The sequence below is a fragment of the Charadrius vociferus genome, unplaced genomic scaffold, assembly GCF_000708025.1.
Source record: "Charadrius vociferus isolate BGI_N301 unplaced genomic scaffold, ASM70802v2 scaffold116, whole genome shotgun sequence".
In the NCBI taxonomy this organism is placed as follows: Eukaryota; Metazoa; Chordata; class Aves; order Charadriiformes; family Charadriidae; genus Charadrius; species Charadrius vociferus.
The window spans coordinates 160882-187111 of NW_009648954.1; the positions used below are offsets into that span (position 1 = coordinate 160882).

The 26230-nt window shown below is 40.2% G+C and overlaps 1 protein-coding gene across 2 annotated transcripts in view; it reads left to right on the plus strand.

The window, feature by feature from the left end:
* LOC104288624 (fatty acyl-CoA reductase 1-like) overlaps nt 1–24211 on the plus strand; it is a 78117-nt gene extending 53906 nt beyond the window's left edge. The window contains exons 4-11 of one of the 2 annotated variants that reach the window (XM_009887449.1): nt 2092–2269; nt 3624–3668; nt 9124–9242; nt 11965–12037; nt 15922–16088; nt 20265–20394; nt 22216–22343; nt 23943–24211. In XM_009887449.1, coding sequence (XP_009885751.1) covers nt 2092–2269; nt 3624–3668; nt 9124–9242; nt 11965–12037; nt 15922–16088; nt 20265–20394; nt 22216–22343; nt 23943–24105 — 1003 coding nt within the window. In that variant the 3' untranslated portion in view covers nt 24106–24211. Of the gene's footprint in view, nt 1–2091; nt 2270–3623; nt 3669–9123; nt 9243–11964; nt 12038–15916; nt 16089–20264; nt 20395–22215; nt 22344–23942 lie in introns of both variants that reach the window. The other variant, XM_009887448.1, reaches the window with a different exon arrangement.
* Nucleotides 24212–26230: the final 2019 nt, after the last annotated feature.

Genomic DNA, 26230 nt, shown 5'->3' on the forward strand with positions numbered 1-26230 from the left:
TTTTCTATGGCATAGTAATCTGGTGCATATATGTGGTGAAAGATGAGGTTACTAATTGTTTAATTTTCATCTCTTGTTTCTACAGGGCAATTGCAGCAGTGAGCAAAAGCAGTAGCTTTGTAATTTACTGTTTCAGAATCTTCAAAGTAGGTCAGAGGTGTCAGCTCAGCACTCCTGTGATGGTAAAGCTGGTAGATTGAATCAGCTGGTAGGCTGGTAACTTTGAGACAGGCAGGAGCGTGGTCCTCTAGATGACCACTTAAAATAATGCAGAGGCCTGTCTGGAAGGATGAGGACAAGGGGAAATTGCTTCTCTTTGTACTTCTACACCTGTCTTTGCTTTGTGAGAAACACTAAACTATAAGCCCCTATTATTAAAAAAAAAAGACAGGAGGAGGGAAAAGAGACTGGTATGTAGTTTAAACTGAGTTCCTGAATGAACCTAATCTTCCTCCAGGCTCCACAGAAATAGACATCTCCTTTTGGTAGCCTCATAATTAATTACTCGACAGATTCAAACAATGGTAATTTATCTGAGGCCCTGAGGAGGCTGGGTTCAATGGCTGCCTAAACAGGCTTTGTAAATTAAGTCAATATTGTGTGCTGCTTATAGCCTCTGCGTAGTTCAACTTCATATTTTATGCTTAAACAATTTTTCTGCCTTGTTTCTGAAAGAGGGGACTAGGGTTACAAAGGAAAGTATCTGTGCCTCCATAAGGCTTTTCTTATTTTAAAAAAAAATCATTTCTATATACTAAAAACTCTCAGTTTCTTTTTAACTTGTTCCAAAACTGAGATCTGCTGGATTCAACCCTCCCCTGCAAACTGTTTTGCAGTTTCAGTGTATCAGTATTTTCTCATTCAACATTTTTCCTGTAATGTTTTCATCTGTGTCTAATGAGAGCCATCTGAAAAGCAGTGTCCTTTTCAGCAATCAGGTGTTTTCATGTTTAAGTTGGTATGATCAAGTATTTCTTCAGGTGTGACAACCTCCACCTTATTGCTCTCCCCTTGACCTCCACCTGTTTCTGAAATTCAAGATAAAGAGGGGTGAAGTAAGGATCCTTGTGGTGCTCCTGGGGAGAGCATGCCCATTCAGTCTGAACTATAAGTCCATTGACTTAATTACAAATTGGATTATAGGAGTTAATCTTTGATTCTGTGGTGTAACATCAGCCTGCTGAAAGCCTGCCGGGGATTGGCAGCGCTGTGCAAGGGCTCTGGAAGTACAGCCAGTTCCTGTCCTTTAGACCCGAATGCTGACAGGACCAATGAAGGCTTAATGGTGTGCCAGGGAAGAGCCTTTGAGCCTTAGGCCCCTGCTGCAGCGCTACCGTGCCAAGGGCCACTTTTTTAAAGGTATATATGTAACTACTTCTGATTGATTAGATACTTGAATACCTTAAAAAAAAACCCCAAACAAACAAAAAAAAAAACCAACCAAACCAACTTAGTGGGGTTTTTTGTTTGTTTGGTTTTTTGAGGTTTTTTTTTTTTTTTTTAAGCAGCTAGCACTGACAGTTTCCTAACTTCCTATGTGAACAAGCTGTGGAAAACTAGTAGAAAGGAACATCTAACAGTGTAAATAGTGCTACTGGATTAATATCTCTGTAGTATGTTGTTCTAGCTTTTGAGACCTTTGTAATGCTACTTGACTCAGTAACTGAAGATTACCAAGAACGTCCTGAAACGTACTTAGGAGTATATAGGGACTGTGTTGGTTAAGGGTGAGCGCTAACTAGTGAGAGTGCTAGGTGGGAAAACTCCATGAATCTGTAGACCATGGCTATGTTTATGTTACAGATTAATTTAAACAAGAAATCGATTTCAAATGAGATTGTATAGATACCTGAAGTTGAGCTGAACATCATAGGATGAAGCTCACCAGGGTTATTTTGCCCTTTGAAGACAAAAGTAACTTTTCTCCTGCAGAGCTGTTTTAAATAAAAAACAGTTGCTCCTTGCTTTGTCTTAAATGGCTGTGACTTGCTTATTCTGTGTTTCAGGTGAGGATTCCTATCTCGCTGGTCCTTTTTGCCTCAGACTTTTCTCTCTCTGCATGGGGGATAATGATGTTCTTGTTTTCTGTAGGTGGTTGGATGAATCCATCATTCAAGACATCACACCCAAGCTGCTTGGGGACTGGCCCAACACTTACACCTACACCAAAGCCTTGTCAGAATACCTGATTCAGCAAGAGAAAGGAAACTTGAACATTGCTATCATCAGGCCTTCCATCGTGGGAGCTAGCTGGCATGAGCCATTCCCAGTAAGCATGAACACATAGCAATTCCCTACCGAGAGCCCTTTGATACAGCTGTAGCTGCAGTGCTGTCAGGGATCTCTTCCTACTTTTAGCAGTGTCAGCTTGAGAAACGGGTACTCCAGTTCATAGGAAAGGGTGTGGAAGAGGAGGGGGACCTGTGCTGGAGGAGAACAGCAAGCCTTTTTCAGCACCTTCAGGAAAGACTCCTGTCTCCAAGTGAAAAGAATGCATTTAAGCAATAATAACAAGAGCTGGGACAATAATGGTGCAAAATGCTGGACTTGCAACAGACAGTCTTACACGCAGATGATTGTGCCCAGACAGACACACAGGGGGCTTTCTGTCCTAGGCGGGGAAACATGAGATCTGTGGGTTGGTTGTAGTCCTGATGCATTCTGGTTCGAGTCTTTCCGTGGTCTAATCAGACTAGCAGTGAGGTCCTGATGAGCACCCTAGACCTCACATGGTCCTGAAAGCATTTGATAATGTCGTGTGCAGTTGTTGGTAGTCATTGAATTCACTGGAGTCACACTTGTATGGGCCTGTTGCAGATACAAATGTCAGCCACGCAGTAATTAAATGCAGCTGTACTTTTGGACTGAAATAATTCACTAAGCTAAATATACTGGTAGGTGTAGTGTGCCCTAACACTGCAGCCAAATTGGAAAGGCAACATAAAGTCACCTTTGGCTTTCATGCAGCTCGATGCATGCCAAAGATGGCTGGGATATAGCCAAGTCTCTGGGCCAAGCTCCCCATCTTGGAAAGACAGAGCAAACTCTGTTAGATATGATAACCTGTTTCGGGTTAGATTGCTCATCACTGCTTTTAACTCCAGCTCCCACAAGTGGCAGTTTCCCTGACCTGAAGTAGGATGGGATTCAGAAGTGAAGTGGTATTTTTTCTTTTCCTTCCTTGCCTTAGAAATTAGCTGGAGTAACCAAATCAGTCTCAGTGACATCTGCATGTTGTATGTCAGAGGGTATGTAATACGCTGACTGTTTTCAGCAATTGTGACAGCACCAAGACACTGCAGTGTTTAAAGCCAGAGTTTATTCCTGTAGCCAAGTTGTTATAGGAAAGAAGTGGTTTCTAAAAACAAAATTAGATTCTGTTATTGGTGGGTAAGTTGCAGACAGAATGAGGCAGCATACAATGCATCCCCTATTTAAAATCAATCAGGTACTTCGTACTGGTTAGCTTCCTGGCAGCTGTCCCAGATAGGCTGGCATCCATCTTAACTGCTGTCTTGTTGCTTCTTTGTCTATACCACAGCATTATAGCCTTTTCACCACTTCGATGCCTGTGTAAGCAACATGTCATTGAAAGAAATAGTAATCATTCTTCTTTTTTGCAGGGTTGGATTGACAGCTTCAACGGGACAAGTGGAATATTTGTGGCGGTATGTCTAGTTACTATTTAAGCTCCCCTTAAAGTGGAGTTAGAGTTACTAAAATAGCAATTTTGAAGTTACCCTACAGCTCCACTTAGAAATTGTGTGCAAAAAAAGGATCATAGCAATTTTCTGAATCTGGTAGGAAAATGTCACACACCTGCCATACATCTATATGCCTGTAGGACCCAGAAGACTGTCTATTTATGCTGCACTTAAAAAAGGACATTGAAAGAGTATTCATGTTGCTGGTTCAATAAACATTAATTTCAATTTCTAAAAACTCTAAAATAAAATAAAGTTTTGGACAAATTTGGCCAAATTTTCAAAGAAAGGGCAAAAGATGCATCCTTGAAACTAAGGTAATTCACAGATGGCAAAGCTCGAATCATGTAACAGAAGTTAATTTTCCAGGCCAGATTACCATACCATCAATACAAGGCAGCATTATTTATCCTTTCATTTATCTTTATATGTATCGTTGCTAAGTCCACTGCTATAGTTTCTGACTGCTCCAAAATAACAAAGATTCTGGGTCTCACTTGCAATTGCTTTATACAGGATTTCTCCATGTGCAGAGTACACCCAAGTAATGTCTATAACTATCAATTCAGACTCTGCCAGTCACATGGATAATTCACCATATTCTTGCTTACCACTGGTGTAAATAACTAATGTGCAAACTGATGAGGAACAAAGCCATAAGATAAATAATTAATAACTTGATAAAATATTCCCTGTAATATGAAAACAATCATTACAATTTAACAGATGAAAACAGTGAAGTTGTATACCTTTTCTCCTGGCTTTTTTTCTTTTTCTGAACTAAAATCGCTGCCTTAGGTCTATTTGTCAATGCATAATGCTGTATAGCTATGGGCAGATATTTTTGTACATGTATGATTTTTCCAGCTTGATTACTTTGTAAAAACTATATTGTAATCAGCCTGATGCAGTGTATAAAAGGATTAATAGTCTACAATCATAGGAGAGCAGAATAAAATCCTGATTTCATCTTGTTAAAAAAGCTTATTTGTACCTGAAGTAGAGCATAAATAGAAACTTACAGTTACTTCTGGAATCCACAGGACTAGTGAAATTGGTGGGTATATCCCAGCTAATGCTTTTATCTGAAGCCGCAGTTACACATCAAAGAGACATTCAAAACCCCTCAAATACATCCTTTGTGTTCACAAAGTGTTATTAGGTCCTATTCATCTCGCAGTTTCTTTAAAATAATTGTCTATCAGCCTTTTACTTATTGCTGACTGCTCATAAAGCTTGTACTGACTCTCCCTCTGTTCTAACTTCCAGCATCTTGTGCTGTTTTCTGTGTTCTTTCATGACGTTTAGTCATCATTATGATAAAGAAAGGGTTTGCAGGTCCGTAATTTTGCAGATCCACTCCTCACGTTTTCATGTGACAGGTTCTAACTTTTGTAATGATATCTGTGAGTTTTGATTATTTTTTTTTTATGTTTACTTTTGAGCACTAAAAATGTCTGTCACACAAATTTCCAGAGTTACTTTGCAAGAGAGATGTTATACAAAAGATTTCCATTGCATTGTGCTCTATTCCCCACAAGTGAATTACCTAAGTAACAAATTACAGGAGCTAGCTGTCATACATGTATATATGCCAGTACGTTATGAAACAGAGTCATATGCTTTCAGACATATAAAAATGTACCAATCAAATCTTTTGTCATTTAGAAAGCATTTTTCCCTTCATTTTTTCTTTTCTTTTAATCTGTCAACAAGTAAAAAACACCTAATGGTTAAGTATTTGGAACTTTTGCCCATGTATCATTTTTTTCTAATAGTGTCTGCTTTAGGAACTTACACTAGAGTTTATATTTTATATGCTTATCTTGTGCCACTCTTACCAGCAACTATTATTTTCTGTTCTTAAAAGCAAAAAAAAATTCTAGCCTTACTGAATGCAACAGCAAACCTAATGGAGGTTTCACTTAAGCCAGATTTTGCACCCAGATGCCAGCCTGTATCTTTATCTCCAGATTAACTTTATGGAAGGTAAAAATTTTGAGCTTAGAGGATCACTGTTGTAAATAACTTCCCTTCCCTTTTATATAAAAGCTTTGACTTGTACTGAAATAGTTTTGAAATAGGGATGGTATTTTTTGGTTCAGGATTGAAGCTCTGAGGTTCTTCAGTATAGGAAATAAAGAGACAATGAAATTTGTGTCATCTGCACTGAGCTCTTCAGTGATGAAATATGACAATTTTAAATGTAACTATATCGAGGCTTAATCAAGAAGACAAAGATCAAAGATGGTAGGTCCCGGGTGTAGAGATCAGGTTGTTGTCTGTATCCAACAGCTCTTTGGCCCCACAGGCAGTGGTGTTGACTAGCATCAGCTGGGAGCAGAGATTCCGTGATGTAGAGAAGCAAAGGAGGATTGCCAGTGCTGACAGACAGTGTTTGTCCTGTACCATCTCCAGTTGCTACTGAACTTAGTTGGACCGGTACTAGTTATTTAGAAGTGAAAGGTATATATTATTAGGGAGCCCAAGAGACTTTTGGTCTTATGAGGGGAAAAAAATAAATAAATACATGGTTTGAATTAATGTGCTTTGATATGGTGAATTGGTAATTCCTGTTTCGTAGTTTGAAAATTAACCCTTGAACATCTGAGTTACGCATTAGTTTGATTACCTGGAAGTTGTGTGATGACAACCAGCTGTTTCGGCCAACTGTATTTCAAAGTGTATTTATTAGTCAAGTAGCTTTATTTGCCTTAACTAAGCATGGAAAAAGCAAAAGGGAAGTGTTTCGGTGTTCATGGTTTTTTTTAAGGTTGCCCCCACACTTAAATATTCACTTTTAACTTCTAACCCACACTCATCCTATGTGGAAAACACTCCCCAGATTCGGATTTGACTCAGGTGATCTTTGGGATCATCTGGGCAGAATCTGAACTCCAAATCCAAATCCATTGGATTTTTCTTCTCAGCCACCACTCTAATATTTGAGTCTGATCATTCCACAAATAGATATATCTCTTTTAAATATTCATGAAGTATGGGAGTTCAAGTTGTTCTTGATAGTCTCATTATGTTTCTTTCGCCTACAGTTGCTCCAGGTGCTGTGAGGAGAAGCTTTGTTTGTTGATTGAAAAACAAAATGAAATTAATTACATTTCTGCTGGACTGTAATTGAGGCATTTTGTCTTACTGTTCTGTATTACATATAAAGAGCTTCCTCCCTGCAAGGCAGTGAAGCTGTAGGGCAGAACCATGCTTTAATTCATGTTCTGGATAGTGACTAGCCCCAAAGAGCTTCTGTTGGGAGGCTGTCCAGGAATGTCAGACTGACAAATGGTTTTGGAGGCTTCAGCTAAAGTAGCTTCTGTTTCGCTAAAGAGAAGAAAGTCCGCAACTGCAAACAGAAATCAAGCCATACCTGATAAAGAAGCACCAAACCATTTCCAATGTAAAAAGTAACTTAGAGGACTTAAACCTGAAGTCTTTATTAAATACAGAATACATACAATATCTAATTCATCCATGTATATGACTGTCACATGCTGCTCTGAATACAGGCAGCATGTCCATCAAACTTCCTAGTTTTGAAGACCTCAAAAAGGTCCTTAGTGTACCTGTGAAAATGTGATAGTTGATCATACAGTGGTCTCTAGTGAGCATGGATTCACAGCAGTGGAAAATTCATAGCTGAGCTTGATTGGCTATTTTGGTTATTTTTGCCTTTTTTCCCTTGAAAAATTAGTAGTAAGAACAAAAAAAAATATCATAGTGATGTTGCAAGTTAAAGTTTTAATGTCTAAGCATAACTGCAGTTCAGTGTAGGGCAGCAGAGGTTACATGCATGCCGTGGGTTTGAGGAGGATGTTTGGAGTCATGTGGGGAAGCTTACATAGTTGGTTGCCTCTGAGTCTGTCTATGATCCCTCTGCCAGCTGCAACAAGGATGAGATGAGACCACTCAGAAGTCTTAGTTCGTGAAAATTAAATCAGTCATAAGTAGCATTCCCTTACTTGCAAGCTGTGAAATGTAACAAAACCATCTGATTATAGAAGGGAAAGGATGGGGAAGAGAAAGAGAACAAAACAACCCAGATAAAAACCTCCCAAACAGGACGTGGCGTCTCTAAAAATACAGCAATGACCAGTAAACAATGGTGTGTGCTTTACAAGTTAATATCAAATCTTAAATGCTTTTTTTCACCTCCCCAGACTTCAGGCAAGTGGTTTTGCACAACTAGGCACTTCCTGTCTAGTTGCTGGAGTAAAACTTCATCTTTCACAGCTGGAGAGCTATTCCATCATGAAATGGGAGTCAGGTTGGAAGAAAAGAAAAAAAAAATATGCTGTAGCATTTTCTTTGCTTTGACTTTTAAATATTCATGGATCTGTAGAGCATATTCCTTTGCCCCTTCACTCAGTCCCTCCCTCTGGTTTTACATGGATTTTTTACTTCTTTGCTTCGCTAGCACTTTTATTCTTCCAGCTCTTTCACTGGGTCCTCAGCTTCTACATCAATCTCAAATTCCTTGTAATTTTTCCCGCACATGCTAGATAACTTGATTGCAATCTTGACTTTGCCATTGGGGCTGGAGGGGGTCATATTTTCTCTGTTCAGCCCTCATACCTGACACACTAGGTGAAGTTCCTTCACCCTATTTCACCTCCACGTTTCTATATTGCTGAATTGTCCTCTGTGATTCAGTCTGCCATGTTGTTGCCATCTGTTGTCAAGTGTCTCCTGTGGAACCTCCAAAGACTAATTGGTCATCAGGGAAATCCTTCGTTAAGCATTCAGGTTAAATATATTTATTTTGGGGAGCCTGATCCAGTGACAAATGCACTTCCAACCCAAGAAAAATTAAAATCTTCTCTTCTTGCCTACCTCTTCTCTTTGGTTGTCAGTACTTCATATTTTCACTCATTCATTTCCCAATTTTCATTGGGTGGCGAACTATTCAAGGCAGGGGCCATATCTTGACTGTATCTCTGTGCTTAACAGACACAGCTTTGGAAAAGAGGAGAGTGTGAATACATCGAAAGGAAAAGGAGGAACTTTTCAAAAAGCCTATTGGTGTCATTTCTAAAATAACTATTTTCTTTGAGGGACACTCAGACCTCTCTCTGCCTGAGTTGTTTAAGAAAATCAGGTATCACTGGGAATTTTACTACAGTAAATTCAAATATATCTTGTTCCTAAGGTATTTCTTCCAGTTTGAGTTTGAGAGTCACAGCTTTTCTTGTTACACTCAGCACAGACATCACCGTGTTTTAGACTTCCTCTGCAAATATAGAACAGTGGGATCCACGTGAGGTCCATCTTTGTTTTCACAGAAACCACATAACCTTCTGCAGCAGGTACCAGCTTTGAAAAGTGCTAACATGACGGTCTGTCTTCGCTCCAAGCTGATGAAATCTTACCATGGTGTTACTGTCAGTGTCTCTTTTCCTTTGTCCTGCAGGCGGGCAAAGGGATTCTGCGAACCGTCATCGCCAACAACGAAGCGGTGGCAGATATGATTCCAGTAGACGTCGCCATCAACCTCACCCTTGCGGCTGGGTGGTACACTGCTGTGCACAGGTGGGAAGGCACTCCTCTTTCTGATGGACTTGGGCATTTACTGCCTGCACCAGGATTTTAAAGGGAGCTAGAAGCCAATCAAAAACCTGTGCAAGAACCTTGTTGGTTCATGTTTTCTTCTCCTGGTTGGCAAGGACTAAGAGTGTAGCAGAAGCAATAAAGGCAGGCTTTAGTTAGGAAATCTCTAAAGCTGCAGGTGGGACCTGTTTCTCAGTACAGTGTAAGCTCAGCTGACAAGCCTCTCTCTCTCAGAAGTCACTTTTCGGAAGTCTGAGAGCTTTACCGCAGCTTCACAACAGCTGTTTTTTGGGCCTCCTTGCCCAGGCAGCTACACTGAGTTGCTTTTCAACTGGCTTCTTTGTGTTTTCCTTGGAAAACATGGCACTGTATAAATATATTATGGGCTCATATGATAGAGAAGATGATCTAAAAAAAAGCCATTCTTTGTGTTTTTGAGAAGGGTATGTATAAGTGACGTTAAGGTTTCAAGATTGCCTGTGAGCCTCTGGCTCTGACCTTTAATCATTAGTTAGGAAGTGCTACAGAGTAAACCACATGAATTATTCCAGAGGTTTAAGCAACGCTGAGAAATCAATACCAGGCAAATAAAAGGCAGCAATATTTTACTTGAAAGACAGAGTAAGCCCTCTGAACTGAGAGTAGAGAACAGCTGCATACGGTAACCTAAATGCAGGGATCTTAAAAGGCAGCTCACCAGCTCTTTAGATTTATTTTTCTCATCATTTTGTCCCTCTGCATCAGCAACAGACAGTCTGGGAAAAATAAATACAGCTTCCCCTTACACACACACAGAGATGAAGAGAGCTATGGCCTGTCCATAAAGCTGAAAGAGGAGATGAACAAGTGCTGTTGAGCAGTATATCAGCACACAGGTAGATACCTTCCTGCCTTTGGCCATGGTAGGAGAAGTGCCATTTTTTCTGACTTTTCATTGGCAAAAGATACATGCTTTTAATCTGGTTCCCACACAAATAGTTATTAGCCTGAAGGAGCAATTGCAGAACTTGATTTAAAGCTTTGTATAGGTGGGCACAACCCCAAGGTTTGCAACCTGCAAGCCAAAAACTAGGAACAGGAGCCTGAGCCTTCTATAAATTTAATTTCTCTGAGACAGTTTCAGGTTTAGGTGCTGTCTTGAAGAATAGCATATATGGCTTAATTTTTTTTTTCTATTTTTTTTTTCCAAATCATCTAATTAGAAAGTCAGTATCCTTCAGGGAAGGTGACATTACCGAGGGAAATTAGATTCTAAAATTTAGCAGAGAATCACAATCCTCATTACATAGTGTAGAAGCTCTACACTCTACCATGGTCGCCAACTCAGCTGGAGGGTGGAGAATGGAAAAAAATTGACAGGGAGAGACTCTTCATTGGTAGCTGGGAAAATGAAGAAATCCTCTTAATTGGTGTTTAATGGGCCTGGCCCACTGGAGTACATGGAAGTCTGTGCTGTAACTTGAGTGCACTTTGCAACAGGCTGTGTATGTGGCTCAGCACTAGGTGGAGTTTTCTATATGGGCACATATTACAGATTTAGTCCTTAGTGAGTTGCTGCATTGATTTCCATAATGCCAAGTTTCCCCACATTAAGCACTACTGTCCACTTTTATGTTTAACACTATCAGGCTTCTAGTCGGTAATTAAGAGTTACAGGAGATCATGGATTTGGAGCTTGATACATGTCTATTAGTCCTAAGGATCCCTAGAAGTCAGCTAGGGGTTATTAATAATGATAATAATGTACAGTCAAGTACCGTGATTTCAAAGTGTTATTAAAAAAAAAGCACCATTAAAACTGTGCAGTATCCAAATGCAGTTTTCAGGTATTACTGTGTGAGACTTACTATCCCAGGTTTAGGGGTTCTATCTCCTGGTCGCTTCAGTCACAGGAGTTTTGAAAAGTTCCTCGTAGGCAGCCTCCGATGGAGAAAAGCTCTGAGCGCCACTGGCACCCTAGGAGCACTGAGATGCTGTATCCTCCAGCCAAGCTGCTATCTCCTCTTTGAGGCCAGGTCTCACCTCCTTTAGCATTTTGTCAGATGGCTTCAGTTGCCAATGCAGAGTAAGAAAAATGCAGTCTTGATGGCATTGCTTGCACCCTTGGCAAGGCGGGCTTAGATCAAAAAAGCTGTTTTGACTAATCCTTGCCTTGTATCAAAGGAAGAAATAAAACTGGTATGATCTATGTTTAGTTCCACGAGCAAATAACAGCCAAGCTTTATTTGATATTAAAATGAGAATTTTGTTGAAATGGATTGACAAATGGAGTTTAAAAGTAACACAAATCATATTGATTAAGTAAATGATTGCAAAGTACACAATGTGTCCCTGAGGTTGGCTTGGGCCAATTATTTACAGTATACTAAGAGAAACTACTAAAAAAAAAAAAAATCAGAAATTTGTCAGTATGCATGCTTTCCTTATTGTTTTTATAATTTTTGATACGTGATATATGGGTGATTTTTCTTTAACCCCATCTGTATCTATTAACTTCATATGCTTTCCAGAATCTGACTGAATGTTACTTAAAAAATTCATGTTTTTATAATATATATTCATATTTATGAAAAATTAACTCTTCTGCATTTTTTTTTATGAGCTGATGTTACTATTTCTTGGGCTGTTAGCTTTCATGCTCCATTAATAAAGCTTTGCATGCTTTTCTTCACACCTTAAAATAATACTTCTTTCTCTTTTCCAGACCAAAAAACCTGTTGGTGTACAACTGCACAACAGGTGGAATCAACCCTTTCTTCTGGGGAGAAATGGGTAAGGTTTAATTTAGACCTAGAACGTGTCAAACATCAATAGCATTCCTCAGCCAGGCTTTGAAAAGGTGGTTTCCTATATTTAGGTGGCATTCAGCATCTGCCATTGAAACTGCATGTGGGAGGCCCAGCTGCAGTCGGTGAGGGTCCTGTGAGCAAAAGCTGCTGGTACTGGGCATTCAGCTCGGGAAAGCATTTATTCAGTTTTCATTGTGGGTGTAATCACAACCCAGCAAAGTATGTGCTTTGCTGCACTGAGGTATTAAAGTGGTGGGAAAAGGAATAGAGAACCAGTCCTTTACTTAATTCTATGAGAAGATGCTCTGCGTAACTGTACCCAGGACATCTTTCCTTTCTGAATGAGAAACTTTTCTGGGTTTGGGGTTGGTTTGGGTTTTTTTTGTGCTTTGAAAGCACTTGGAGAACCTTGATAGTGAATGAAAATTAGTATATTATGGAACTAGAGTAGCCTTTCTTCCTCTTTCTCTGAAGAAAATTGTAAACAGAAATAATTGGTGTAGACTTGAGAAGGCAAACCTTGAAATGTCAGCTGTGCTTCAAGAACAGTTTGCCTTTTGGTCAAGAATTTTGTGAGTGGAAGAATTCAAGTTATTTTCATGGCTGACTTTTCTTCAAGTGGATGTGTTTCCAAGGCAGGGGTGAAAGAAAGGGAGACAAATCCTGACACCCTTGCAGTGGAAAACTCATGCTGAAGCCAAGCAGCAGAAATAATATATACAGTCAGTACATTCATAGACAGAAGTACAGGGCCCAATTCACTTTCTGTTACACATTAATTCATATCCTTGTGCTTTAAATACAGGATGCTGGCAAATCACTACTGTGGTGTTTCACCTCTCAGCCGTTGCTTTGCACTTGTCTTTGCATTATTTAACTGGCAAACTGTAAGTTAGCAAAGAATCCGCCCATAATTGCATTTTCAGACCAAGGCTTGTCTGAAAATCCTAATGTCTTACCATGACATTTGATCAAGTGAGCAGGTCGAGGGAGGTGATTCTGCTGGTCTACTCTGCTCTGGTGAGACCCCACCTGCATTACTGTGTTCAGCTCTGGGGCCCCCAACATAAGAAGGACATGGACCTGTTGGAGCGAATCCAGAGGAGGGCCACAAAGATGATCAGAGGGCTGGAGCACCTCTCCTGTGAAGACAGGCTGAGAGAGTTGGCGTTGTTCAGCCTGGAGAAGAGAAGGCTCCATGGAGACCTTATTGGGGCCTTTCAGTACCTAGAGGGGGCCTGCAGGAAAGACAGGGAGGGACTCTTTATCAGGGAGTGTAGTGATAGGAAAAGGGGTAATGGTTTTAAAATGGAACAGGGAAGACTTAGATGAGACATTAGGAAGAAATTCTTTACTCTGAGAGTGGTGAGACACTGGAATAGGTTGCCTGGACAAGTTGTGGTTGCCCCATCCCTGGAAGTGTTCAAGGCCAGACTGGATGGTGCTTTGAGCAACCTGGTCTAATAGAAGGTGTCCCTGCCCATGGCAGGGGTGTTGGAACTAGATGATCTTTAACGTCCTTTCCAACTCTAACCATTCTATGATCTAGCAGGGAAGAGGTTTCAGCAATTGGCTGAGCAGTAAGAAAATCACACCAAGTTCCTGACATTTTTTTTAATGAGAGATCTAGTGATGTGGTTTGTCACTGTCTGAGAGAAGAGGTTAGGCTTCGTAGATAATTGTTGGAAAATGTAGCCGATCTTCCTAACGTGCAAAGTCAGATCTTCTGTGGCATTTTCACAGCAGTAAATGCAAAGCTCTTCACAGGCTGCTACTTCAGGCAACAGCCACCATAACACTACTACCTGAGGTTTGCCTTTCTTAACCCATTCTCAGTGTAATGTTACTGATGAAAACAGCAATGTGTTGTAACTGCTCTTATTCTGTTACCTTGCTCATAACTGTGGATTTATCAACAAAATCATCTGAGTGCAGCAGAAGCTTGCATAAGCAGTTCAGCTGCCTGATGGGACTGAAGGCAAAATTTTCTCCTTGGGTGACACTGTGGAGCTCTTCCTGCCACATGTTGTATCCACAGTTTTCATGATATCAGCAGGCTGCAGAAGGGTATTTGGTATAGATTCATGAATTAGGATTGAGTATCAAAGAGCAAAATTTTGCCCTTAAAGATGATGCATGTTTTAAGAAATGAGTTTGGGAAAGTTTATTGCATTAGGATGTTACGACTGCAGCCATCCAGTTTGAAGTCTCAATACAGTCTTCTGCCAATTTGTTTTTGGTAAATACGCACAATTCTAAAATCTTCTCTACATATATGACAGACTTTCTCAACCCATTCATATTACTTTCTCTGTCTACTCACTATTATTTGGCTTCTAGGCAGCCAGTCTCATGGCATGCACTTCCAACAGGCCTTTCAGAGCCATGATGTGTCTTAAATAAGAGCTACCACTGAGTAGTCCACCCCCTGCACCGAAGGACTGAACTTCACCCACCAGTTCATTCCTTTGCAATGGGGCAGCATCTGCTACTCAAGTTGTTACCTTCTTTTTTCGAAAGGCTATTTCCAACTGTGTTTAGCTCTGCTAACCTTCACCTTTCACACTGAAATTCTTGAGGCCAGGTCTCTACCTCCAGGTTTTTTTCAGAATTTTTCTTTTCCCCCAACATGAAAGAAGCTGTTTGATGCAAACATACAGGAGACAGAGGATCTGCAGAGGGAAAGAGAGTTTGTTCAAGGAGTCTGGGGAGGCTGGACTGGCACAGGGTCTGTAAGTAGTTATCAAGGTGGAGCGTTGTGAGAGCAAGACTGGAAGCTGATGAGAAACAAGGGTGGGGAATGGGAGTCATCTGGCATGGGACTGAGAGTTTTAGTGCAAATCAAACATGGGGTTTGTAGAGGGCAGGACCTGGGATATCTGGTTAGGGAAACTTACACCGGGACTAGCTGTAGGACTACAACAGAGTAGGGATTTTTTGGAAGGAGAGGAGGAAATGAGAGAAAGATCAAACACAGTAATTGCGACTGGAGTGGGCTGAGGGTGATCCCCTGGGTAGGGAACAGAAGTGACTGAGATGGGGCATTTTGAGTACAAAGGTGATGAGCTTGGAGGGAGGGAGGAGAAAGCAGTCTACAGGAGAATTATTTGAAAATTATACATCTACTTAAGAGCTTAAATGTCCATTGCAAACCAGTTTATTCTACAGATCTCCAAATACAGACAAACCACTAGTGTGAAAAGGAACCTTAAATGATTTATTTATTTTCCAAATAATGCTATATCTTGGGATTTTTTCTTACTTTCTTGTTATTCTCCCTCCTATTACAAAAATGTGTGCTTTACTGCATCCAGAGCTCCTCTGAAAACAGGCTTGAGGCATTTGGTGTTGTGGGTCAGATGTAGTTTGAAAGCATATAATGAAGTCTTGCTAGAAGCAGCCCCTTACGTGTGTAAGCAACCTGTCCCTGACTCAGACTAATATTGACATCAGTCCTTTTGAAAATTTGATCTGAAATCAGAAATGTCATTTTTGTTTTATGTTAGCAGATCAAAGTTTGTTTTCAGTGATCTGCAGATATGTTAACATTTAGCAGTTTTTTTCTACATATACTGCAGGTGACAGCAGAACTGCAGTTCCTTGGTTTGAAGCGTGTTTTGCTAAGGAAGATTGTCTGCTGCTGTTAAGTCTAGAGTCAGATTGTGTTTCAAATAAGCAATAGATGGAGTCATCAATTTTAATGCCAGAAGGGACCATAAGATGATTCTGTCCAAGCCCTAGTGCCATAGTTTGCAGAATGTGTTAAGCACCATGACTTGGGCTTTACTGCAGCATGTTGGTATGGTTGTGCCCAACTCAACTGAAATCAAGCACCTGGTTTTAAGTAAAATACCTGTTCCCTTACAGAGCAGTACGTCATGTCCACGTTCAAAAGGAACCCGCTGGAGCAGGCCTTCCGAACGCCCAATGCTCACTTGACGTCCAACTACTTGATAAACCAGTACTGGATAACTGTCAGTCACAAGGCGCCAGCCATACTCTACGACCTGTACATGAGGCTCACAGGGAGAAAACCCAGGTAAGAAACCACATGCCTTCATCCTTCTGCCTTCCTGCCACTGTTATGGAGAGCAGATCTCTAACAAGTTCTGAGAACTGGCTGCCTCAGCCTGGAGTCCCTGGTCGTCTTCCCATTTCCTTGTCTTGAGGAAATTGTTAAAAAAGAAAAGGAACCACAGGGCTGTAGTGAAGCATAGCCTAGGGTTCCCACCATTTCCAGTACCTGGGGGACAGCACATGTTTTAAATTCAGCTTTACAAGCTTCAGAGGTTCCCAAGGCAGCAGGAGAGGAATGTTGTCCTCTGTATAGCAAGATTTCCACCGTTGCAACTTTTCTGATGTGATTGCTTCTATCTGTCATGCGTAAAGACTCAAGCTTGCTTAAGGACTTGAGACTGGCAAGGTTTAGAACATTCTAATTTTTTTTTCCCCCATAAGCCCATAATGTGTAATTAGCAGTTGCCAGCAGTGGCCCTGAAATCTAGGAAGCAGTTGTTTCTGGCTATGAATATTCTGAATTGTAGGTACGAGGATGGTTTACTATTACAATTGGTATTTGAGCCTTGGCAGTGTCATGGCTAGGAGGAACACAGGCTTACGTGTCCCATGTGGAAGGAATCCTGGTGTAAATAACATAACTCAGCCAACATCCTCCTTTACTCCCTGCCATTCGCGAGGAGAATTTATTGTGCAACACAAGAGCAGTATGCCAGCACTGTGTTCCATGTCAGCTGCTCTGTGCTTCTCTGCTTGTTAGAAAGCTGGCTTCAGCTGTTTGCAGGGACATCCCTGGCTGTTGTATTGCTCTGATTTCTCTCAGACATTCTGCTACAGAGGCAAATCGGTCCATAAAGAGACTTCCAGTTATCCAGAAGGCAAGAATTACCCTAGAAATAGAGGTTAACTGAATGAGCAAGAATAGCCTGAAATCTCCAAACTCTGTTAAAACAGGCAGCAGTAAGATCTTGGCATTACCATTACAATTGACATTTCTTTTCATAAAGTTGATTGGCATAGGTAGCCAATGGACATTGGCCGCAATACTGTACTTAAATTTCAAACAGAGCTCAGCATGAACTCATGCTGAGAAAGATCTTTTCATCTGAACTTTCAGATTTGTGACCTGAGCAAACACAGCAAAGCAATGAACTTGTGTGTTCACTGAGTCTCTTTTTTTATTTCTTTTAAAATACAATTCCCCTTTTTCTTTTTACGTGCTACTTAAGCTAATCCAGGTACTGCCGCAATGTGGTAGAAAGCATAGTAGCGTCTCATTCGTTGTTTTTTTTTCACAGCTACGTAAATATCAGGCCTTTATCCCCTAAGGGCAGTAAACCACATTCAAATAAAAAAAGTTGAATGTGTCACTGAACCTGCTTTAATGTTTCCGTTTAATTTTTCCTTCTGCTTCAAACCAGAGCACCAAGGCTTAACTGTCTTCTCACTTGTCACTCCCATCTACTGAAGTACAATCCATCTTCATGGCAGTTTCTTGAATTCTTTTCATGACCCTACCCCAGATTTGCAAGCAGAAAAGAGAAACTTCTTTGCCAGGACCAAGACTCAGGCTTCAGTTCTCTACTGTATCCGTACTCAACTCATCATAAGGTGATGGGTTATTATATACAACAGGTTATCTGGGAACTGGTTATGGTTTTGCAAGTCTACTGTTTATTCAGGACCAGCCTATGCCCTTCATTAATTTGAATTGCAGGGTACTTGGGGGTAACTCAGTTGGAGTTCCTCATGTAGTTATCACACGCAGTACCCCATCTACCAAAGAGTAGGTACAAGAGTCATCTCCTTTAGCTTTAGACTTGTGTATACTGCCTCTCCTGAAAAGCTTACTTTTAAGTGTTAGCTCATTTCACATAAATTGCCAGATGTCTAGCAAAACTGCACTAAACGTCTTAATGTTCTTACTGCATATCTATCCATGACTTAGAACATAATGTGGTTTATATCATTGGTAGTCTCTTGGAGCGATCTGAGAATCTGTTCATGCAAGGCTCAGTATAGAAGCAAGTAAAGAAATCATTGCTGTAAACAGTTTTCTAGAAGACAAGACACATTTTGAAGTGTAACTAATAAGGCTATCAAGTGACAGCTAATACTTGATTTTTTTCCTCTGAGTCTCTCCACAGTGGACAATGATATTTTCTATAAGAAATCTTTGCCATAGCCTCTCAGAGGCTATAGAAAAGCATGTTTCTACTTAGTTGATGTTTTTTGGTGGACCATTCCTTCGTCCACATTAGTAAATAATTTGAATGTGTTCACAACATTTCAGCTCAATCAGTTAGCATGAAACACAGTTTTCATACACCTCTTTAGATGCTTAATTTCTCTTTTTCACCCTTGCTTCTAGCCACTTGGATATGTTGTTTTGCATTAGATCTACAGTCAGAACTTATTCTGCCCACATTGACAGGAGGTCAGGTGGACAGCCTACTTTCCAAACATAAGTAGGGACACCTAGTTGATTCTCTTACCCTTTCTTTTCTGATGCATTCCATTAACCCTAAACACTTTAAAGATATTGATGGCTTTTGGGGAGTGAGTTTGAGAGGCAACTGCAGATCTTTGCAATCTAGCCATATACTTCGTTTCCCAAATTCGTAAAAGGTATTAAAATATTCACAAAGCTTTTCTCCATAGTGCCTACACAGGCACAATCAGGAAGATGAATCTGAAGTAATTTCAAAGTAGTTTAGATAAACTGCATTCAATCATTGTGCGCATAATTGTTCAGAATGAAGGTTCCTTTAATCTGATGGCTTGCTTTGCTTCTAAAATGAAAGCCCCTTTAATTCTGAGTAGGAGTGCCTATGTAAGGTTTTAGCACTCTTTCAATTTGCTTCGGGTAAGCTGTGCAGTTCTCCTCTGAATTGATGTACTCATTGTGTCTTTTTCTGCTGTGCTTAGTGCTTATCGTTGTGGCAGTCACATCTGCACAGGGAGAGGCCAGCCTGGCACCATTCTTTCCCAGACTGCTGCTTTTTATTTGTCACGGCAACGGTGTTACCCTCTGGGCAGCTCAAAATTTCTCATGAAAACAGCTCTGTTTTCCACAGAAATAAGCCTTTTAATGCTTTCTCGTGCCCTTATCCGGTCTGAGAGAACGTGGTGTTCTCTCAAAATTGACCGAGCACTCTACATCACACTTTAAAACAACTGCCTCCCAGAGGCCTTTTGTACTCATGACCATTGGGACAACTGTAAAATAATCCTGCAAGGTAGGACAGCTTTACTGTCATTCCCTTTTATATAAAAAAAAATGAATAATAAAAAAAGGCCAAGGCACACGAGAGACCTGAACCTACATTTCCAAAGTCACTGTTTAGTAGCAGCAATGCCCCTGAAGCAGCTTTCATCTTTACCAGGACACACACGCACCAGGAAGACATTCAGAGAATTATACATACATGCACACAAAACAAAACCCTTAGGTACTGGATCATTTTCAAGGTTATCCACCAGGAGTGCATGCTATTGGACCCTTCCTGTATAAGGAAGGACACAAAATAACCCTCCAAAATGCCACTATATTATACAGGGAGAGGAAGGGCCTTTAAGACAAACTATATTTATTTATTTTAGAGAGAGATCAAAGAAGCCCAAAGGCACAAAAATCATGCCATTATCTGAAAACTAAAGTTGAGCAATTGACTTCAGAGCTTGTCCATGCTGCAGATACAATCACCTCTGTACTGGAGCTAACTCCAAAAATCAGAGTCTTGCTTTGGGAGCCAACTCAGGCTTGACAACAGAAGAGAATTTGTGTGGTAGAAAGAGAATTATCCAGCTCGGGAGGCAAGAAATATACCTTTGTGGTTTTGGAATCTGCTGTTTTCATACTAGTTCAGATGTCACACGTGCTACACGATGTAGGCATGGCCTCCAACCCTAGTTTAGTTCTGGCCAGTAAGTTAGGCATTTTTCCTGCCCGGGGAAATGCATGTTTGCACCTATGTTCCAGCCGACAATAAAAGCTGAGTAGCTGTACACTCAAGACACAGCCAGAGCAGTTAGACTTGCTGAGCAAGTTCTCAGCCTGGTGAGCACCAGTGCAGTGCTCATGAGGAATTGCAATGCCTGTTCATCTGGATTGGTGAAAACACCTATCGAGCAAACCGACAGCTTTTGCATAAGGTCAAACTTCCTATCCACCTCTGACACTTTTCCTGTGTTTCAGAATGATGAAGATTATCAATCGACTGCACAAGTCTATGATGCTCCTGCAGTATTTCTCCACCCAGTCCTGGGACTGGTCTTCAGATAATATGAATATGTTAATGAGTCACCTTAACACAGAGGACAAAAAGGTAAGTATGTCCTTAATATGGGTTGCTAATCTCCAGTTATGTTCATCTGCAGCACTTATTTTTGGTGTATTGTTGAGCTTTTGAATGACATCTGCCTAGATGACTGGAATTGACTTCAACCTGAAATAATTTATTCTCTCCTTGTTTTATTAAATAACTTATCAGGAACCTTCCATTTATAATAGGAGAATGTTTTCTCCTGAGGTGTATTGCTCTTTCTTCTGAGACAGGTCAGTCACTGAAGTCTTTCCAGTTAACATGACAGCTGTGGTGGGTGATCTAGATGGAAATTACTTGAAATTTCAATTTTGGCATTTTGAGCCACATGGGTTTTAATGGGCACTGCATGGGGAAATTTAGTTAAGACATAGTGTCTTATCCTGAACAACATGAAAAAAAGTCCTATTTTATTTAAGTCCCCAAAGAGCAATTAATTTGCAGGATGTCAAGCTCTTTTCTAGTCTTTATAGGTTTGAAATACTACTCCTTAAGAATGGGATTGCAGCGTAAAGACTGAAGGAATGAATACAAAGAGTAGATTTGTGATAAGCTTGAATGCACCTTTGGTCAGTATCTCCTTGCAAAGAGATACTTTAACATTCACATCAAAGTGATCTCATTCACATCATTACATTCTCAAAGACTCCCAGCAGCAGCGTCAAGAATATTCTTCCCTAGTCTGCAGAGGGAGTGCATGCAGCAAATTCTAACTTCTAAGGGCAGTGGCACTGCTGTGGCTACAGCAGATGTAGAGGGAACCTAAATGGTACAATAGGAGCTAGTTCTGAGGAAGAAAAGAAAAGGAAAAAAAGGAACATCAAGGATCTCAGTACAAGCTAGACAGCGATTTAGTCTTACCAAGCTGCTTGTGAGAACTTGGTGATGTGCACTACATTGTAAGCAGTATTCAAGATAGATAGTTTATGGGCAGCACAAATCTCTATACATATCTTAACAGACACACTGGGATCTGCACAGTATCTAACCCTCTGTATTTGGCATATTTGGCTAACCCCTCTCTGCTCAAGTTATTGCTGGTCTGATACCAAAGCTCTTGTGCAAAGCATATGGACTGGATTGGCATGGGGGTGAAAGAAACGTGTTTTTCTGAGTATCTTCCCTTTTAGGACCCTGTAAGTAAGAAATGCCATTCACTTCACTCACTCATTAAAAAAAAAAAAAAATTTCTCTACAAGATGACCTCTTTCTCTTTACAATCCTTTCTTTGCTGTAATAGACAGGCAGCCACCTGAGATCTTGCTAACAATTTTTCCAACATCAGCCTTTGAAATTGTCTGGGGTAACTGGCTCTACAATTAGAATTTTGGATGCCAAACACCAGAGTAACCCATTTCTTGGACTTCTGTCAATCTAGATGCTGAGAGAGAATGCAGCTCAGTGCAGAGTAATACTGATGCAGAAGCACCTGTTGATTCAATGTCCAATTCATTTATTTATACGTAATTCTAGTGACACATTAAAAACTCCATGGAGGTTTTCAGGTGAATCTGTTTACCTGCGTGTACAAATACATGTATTTATGCAAAAACTGCCACCTGAAAGACAAACGTCTTTTTATTTTCTGCCAGCTAGCACTAAATTTCTGTTTGCTTTACCCAAGTACCCAGCTAGGTAAGACACTAATTGACAGCTGTGAAATATAGTCTGTTAGTGCCCATTTCTTCTAGGAAACTTGGTGGCTTTATGAACTTCAGTGAAAGGGCCTTGTTAGGAACAGAGGTCAGTGAAGAATTGATGTGAATAAGTGAACTTGTTTTGAACTCTAGCATTTAACTTCTGCTGTTTGTCTTTAAATCCCAGTTATACAACTTTGATGTTCGTCAGCTGCACTGGTCAGAATACATTGAAAGCTACTGCCTAGGTGCTAAGAAGTACTTGCTAAATGAGGACATGGCTGGCATTCCAGCAGCAAAGCAGCACTTACGAAAGTAAGTCATACCCAGTGACAAGGTCAAGAGCTCCTGGCTACCTTGAATGGCTTTTGAGAAAAATTATTCTATTTACTTTGCAATAATTGTTGTTGAATAATACAGAGATAAACACAGTATAGCTTATTTCTTAAGGCAGAGGGTTGTCAGTGTTTTATTTTTCCATCCTGAAGAAAAAGAGAACGCTAACAAAAAGAGACACTAACAATCAGGGGCTAGATATTATGCCTTCCTAGCAGATGACTGAGTAATGAAGTTACAATTCATAAAAGGAGTACATGAATGCAGATGATCTTCATCATTCAGAATTACAATAGAAAAATAAGGGTCAGATTTAGATTTTCTGCAGCTCCTAAAAGTTTTTAGCAATTCAAAGACATTGCATAAAAACTTTAAGCATTTGTATGATTTTAAATTTCATTTTAAAGTTGAAGTTTCTAATTCCTTCGGGAGAATGGGCAAAAATTCTCCAAAATCGGTGGAGAGCTTGTGCATTCCATCCTTGGTGACAGTTTAAGAGAGTCTGAATGAGCAATTTGAGATTGTTCTTCTCCTATTCAGTTAAAGATTGTGCTCTTCCTGTCTTCTCCAGCCCTTTTACTGAGAAGTGCAGGCAAAAGGAGAAAGAGCAGCTCCCTCGGAGTAAAAACCTAGTTGTTTTCTTTAAGAAAACCATTTTTGTGCACTGTAAATGCTAGAAGCGTAAAAGAGCCTGTTGCCATAGCAAGGATTCCTAAACAAATTCTTTGTTCCTGCATCATTTTTAAAGGATTTAGAACCTCTGTAACAGGCCAGTAACTGCCTCATAGCCCAAATAGGCAGTGTGGTATAGTGCAGTGATAAAGTTTGCAAAAATACCCAAACAAAACAAGGACTCTTGAAAAAAATTAAACCAGTCTTGGGCACGTTATGTATGAAGCTTTCTATTCTTCCCTTGGTCAGACACTGGGAAAGTGGGACTTAGAGCTAACTGCCAAAGTTTTTGTTTAACAGAAAGAGGACAAGATGATTAGCATCGTAAAGACTCAATAATCCCATTTAAATAAACAGTGTAAAACAAACCCAAACCCAAACCCCCAGTGCTTGCAATACTGCAGAAGTGAAGACCATTTATGATTATTGAGTAATTTCCCAATATTAAAGGCAAGGTTTCAACCAAAAAAGAGAATGTTATTCATCAGCACCTGCAAAAGTCCTCCAGCCTGTCACCAATCGTACTAAGTAAAAAATAGCCGATACACCAAATCAAAGCAGAAAGTACTGGATCTAGACTGTCATTAAAAAAACAACTCTCAGTATGACTTCATTGTCTGTTCTGGTCTGAAATGACAGTACATGGAACAAGAGACACTTGCAATAAATATATGTATTCCATCTATCCCATTAACTACTCACTATACAATAACTTCAACACAGTCCTTGACAAGATGGTAGGGACATCTAAGGCACAGCGTCTTTACCAAAACAGGAATAGCAAAAAGCCCAAGGGCCACCTGTAAACAGGATTTCTTACAAAATTACCTGTAGCAAATGCAGCAAGCTGTGAAGATTTATATTGTTTTTGTCTTTCTCCATAAGATGCCTCTTTCTCTTTCTCAGGCTGAGGAACATCCGATATGCATTCAACACCACCCTCCTTGTGATCATCTGGCGCATTTTCATTGCAAGGTCACAGATGGCTCGAAACATCTGGTACTTTGTGGTGAGCCTCTGCTACAAGTTCCTTTCCTACTTCAGGGCATCCAGCACCCTCAGGCACTGAAGCCATCCATCAGCAATCTGTCTCTTCCAGAAGGACCACCATCTCCTCTAATCAGCAACTATGGGCATCGGGGTCTGAAAGTAGCAGAAAAATCCACTCCCTCCAACAGCAGCCTTCATTTATTGTGCACTGTTACATGTTCACCTTTTTAATTTTAACTAATGCTTTAATACATGGTGGTCTTTCTTCCATAGGATGAGGCCAATTTTTAAAGCCATAACTGAAGCTTTAGGAACAGGTCAAGCTGGAACCATTCATCTAGAGTTCAATGTGTAAGAGTAAAGATTAACCAAAGTCATTGTCTTCCCATGTATTACCTAGGCTATCTTAATCCCATCTTCTTCCTCAAAAGAGGCAAAATTAAAGCATACAACCTTGGAAGAAAAGGATGCCATCAGGTAAGACCCAGCCAAGGAAATTAACCTGTAAGAGGTCTTCCTAAAGAGGCTATTCGTTCATTCTCATTCAGTGAAATGGTACCTTATTGAAAAACGTGATTTCACTTTTTCAGTTTTTCAAAACTTAGAGGGAGAAAATGATCAGTTACTAGGCCAGTGAAGACACTGAACAGTTTTCAGATCTTGTCTTAGATTACTACTGCGGATTGATACTTTCAAGCCATAACTGAAGACATGTATAGAATTCATGTACCTACTCACACATGCTGCTTTCTTATGGAGAGGTATTTTTTTCTCTCTGTGGTTAAGGTTGCAGTCAATAAAAACGTCCTATCCTTTCATTTATCATGTTTGCTTGGAACACTTTTTTTGGCTTGAAAAATGCTGTATTTACTCTAAGAATGAAGAGAAGTCTTCTTAAAAGACTGAAGAATTCAGAAACTCTTTTGTTATTTTTGAGGAATAGGTCCTTTTTCCTCCTTCCATTTGTCTGCAGAAATCATCTCTCCCTATAGCTCAAAACCAGCCTGATGCTGTCCTTCACGCTTTCATTACAGCTAAATCACTTTGCAGTTGATCACTTCCACTGGCAAAGAAAGTGTAAAGACACGTATGGAGGAAATCCTATCAGGCCAGTTCTGCTGCCACTCCTGTCAGTAGGAATTAAAAAGTCTGAAACTTGTTTTCATTGGGAATAGGAAAGGTTTCACTGACTTCCGTGTAAAAACAATTATGTACTGTGAAGGTAATACATTTTGTCCTACATTGCAATTTAGAAAGGAGCCCAAATATCTTCCTAGCACTTATGGTGATTGGAGATACTTATTTCGCCCAGTTGAAGTATGAATTCCTCTGAGGGGAAAGCGAAAGAATTGTCTTCTTAGTAGCTGGTGCAACATCGACCTTAGTGCAACAACAACAGATTTATCATGCTATCAGATTTTCAAAGTCAAATCTAATACTGGAATATCTTTTATTCAGATAACACTGAATAAGCACTTTAAGATTACCAGACTTTAAAGCAGCTAGTTTTTGAAACAATGGAGCATCCGCTTTCTCTAGGCTTGTGTCATGTTAGCTGTCTGAAAAAGTAATGCTACATCACAAATAAAATCACACAGTTGCTCTTTTGAGAGCTGAGAATAGCAGAGTATTTACAAAGGCTTGCATTCCTCAAAATTTATACTTATTTTTGGTAGTGCAGGCAAGAGCAAGTTCGGATGACAGTATATTTATATCTTAGGCGTCCAAGATAGTTCAAAAGTCCTTCTAAAGGTGCAAGGAATTAATCTTCCCTCTTATGCCCCAGGGGTCTGGTATCAAGCAATTGCCAAAGGATGCTTGCAGCAGAATCTGACCAGAAAGATGGTGTCCAAAATGGCAGGGCTGTGGCATTCCCTAGCAAAGGCCCCTGCATTTGTCACACATTACTTCTGATCTATGCTCAATTAGGTCAAGCACCCAGTTTACAAAAATGCAAATTGTTAAGCTCTTGCCTTGAAAACATGCTTTCAAAAATGAAACTGTACTGGTTGTTAGCTATACTTACAACTGCAGAAAGCTGGCGGTGCATGCTCTGCATTGCACTTTAGTAAGAAAAAACTAGTTGGAAACTAGGAACTATGGGTCTGGGCACTAGGGACCAGACATTTAATGTACAGTGCTTCCGTAGCAGTGTATATGGTGAAGGTCAGCTGCATTATACTTGGCTATGCAGAGACTTTGGC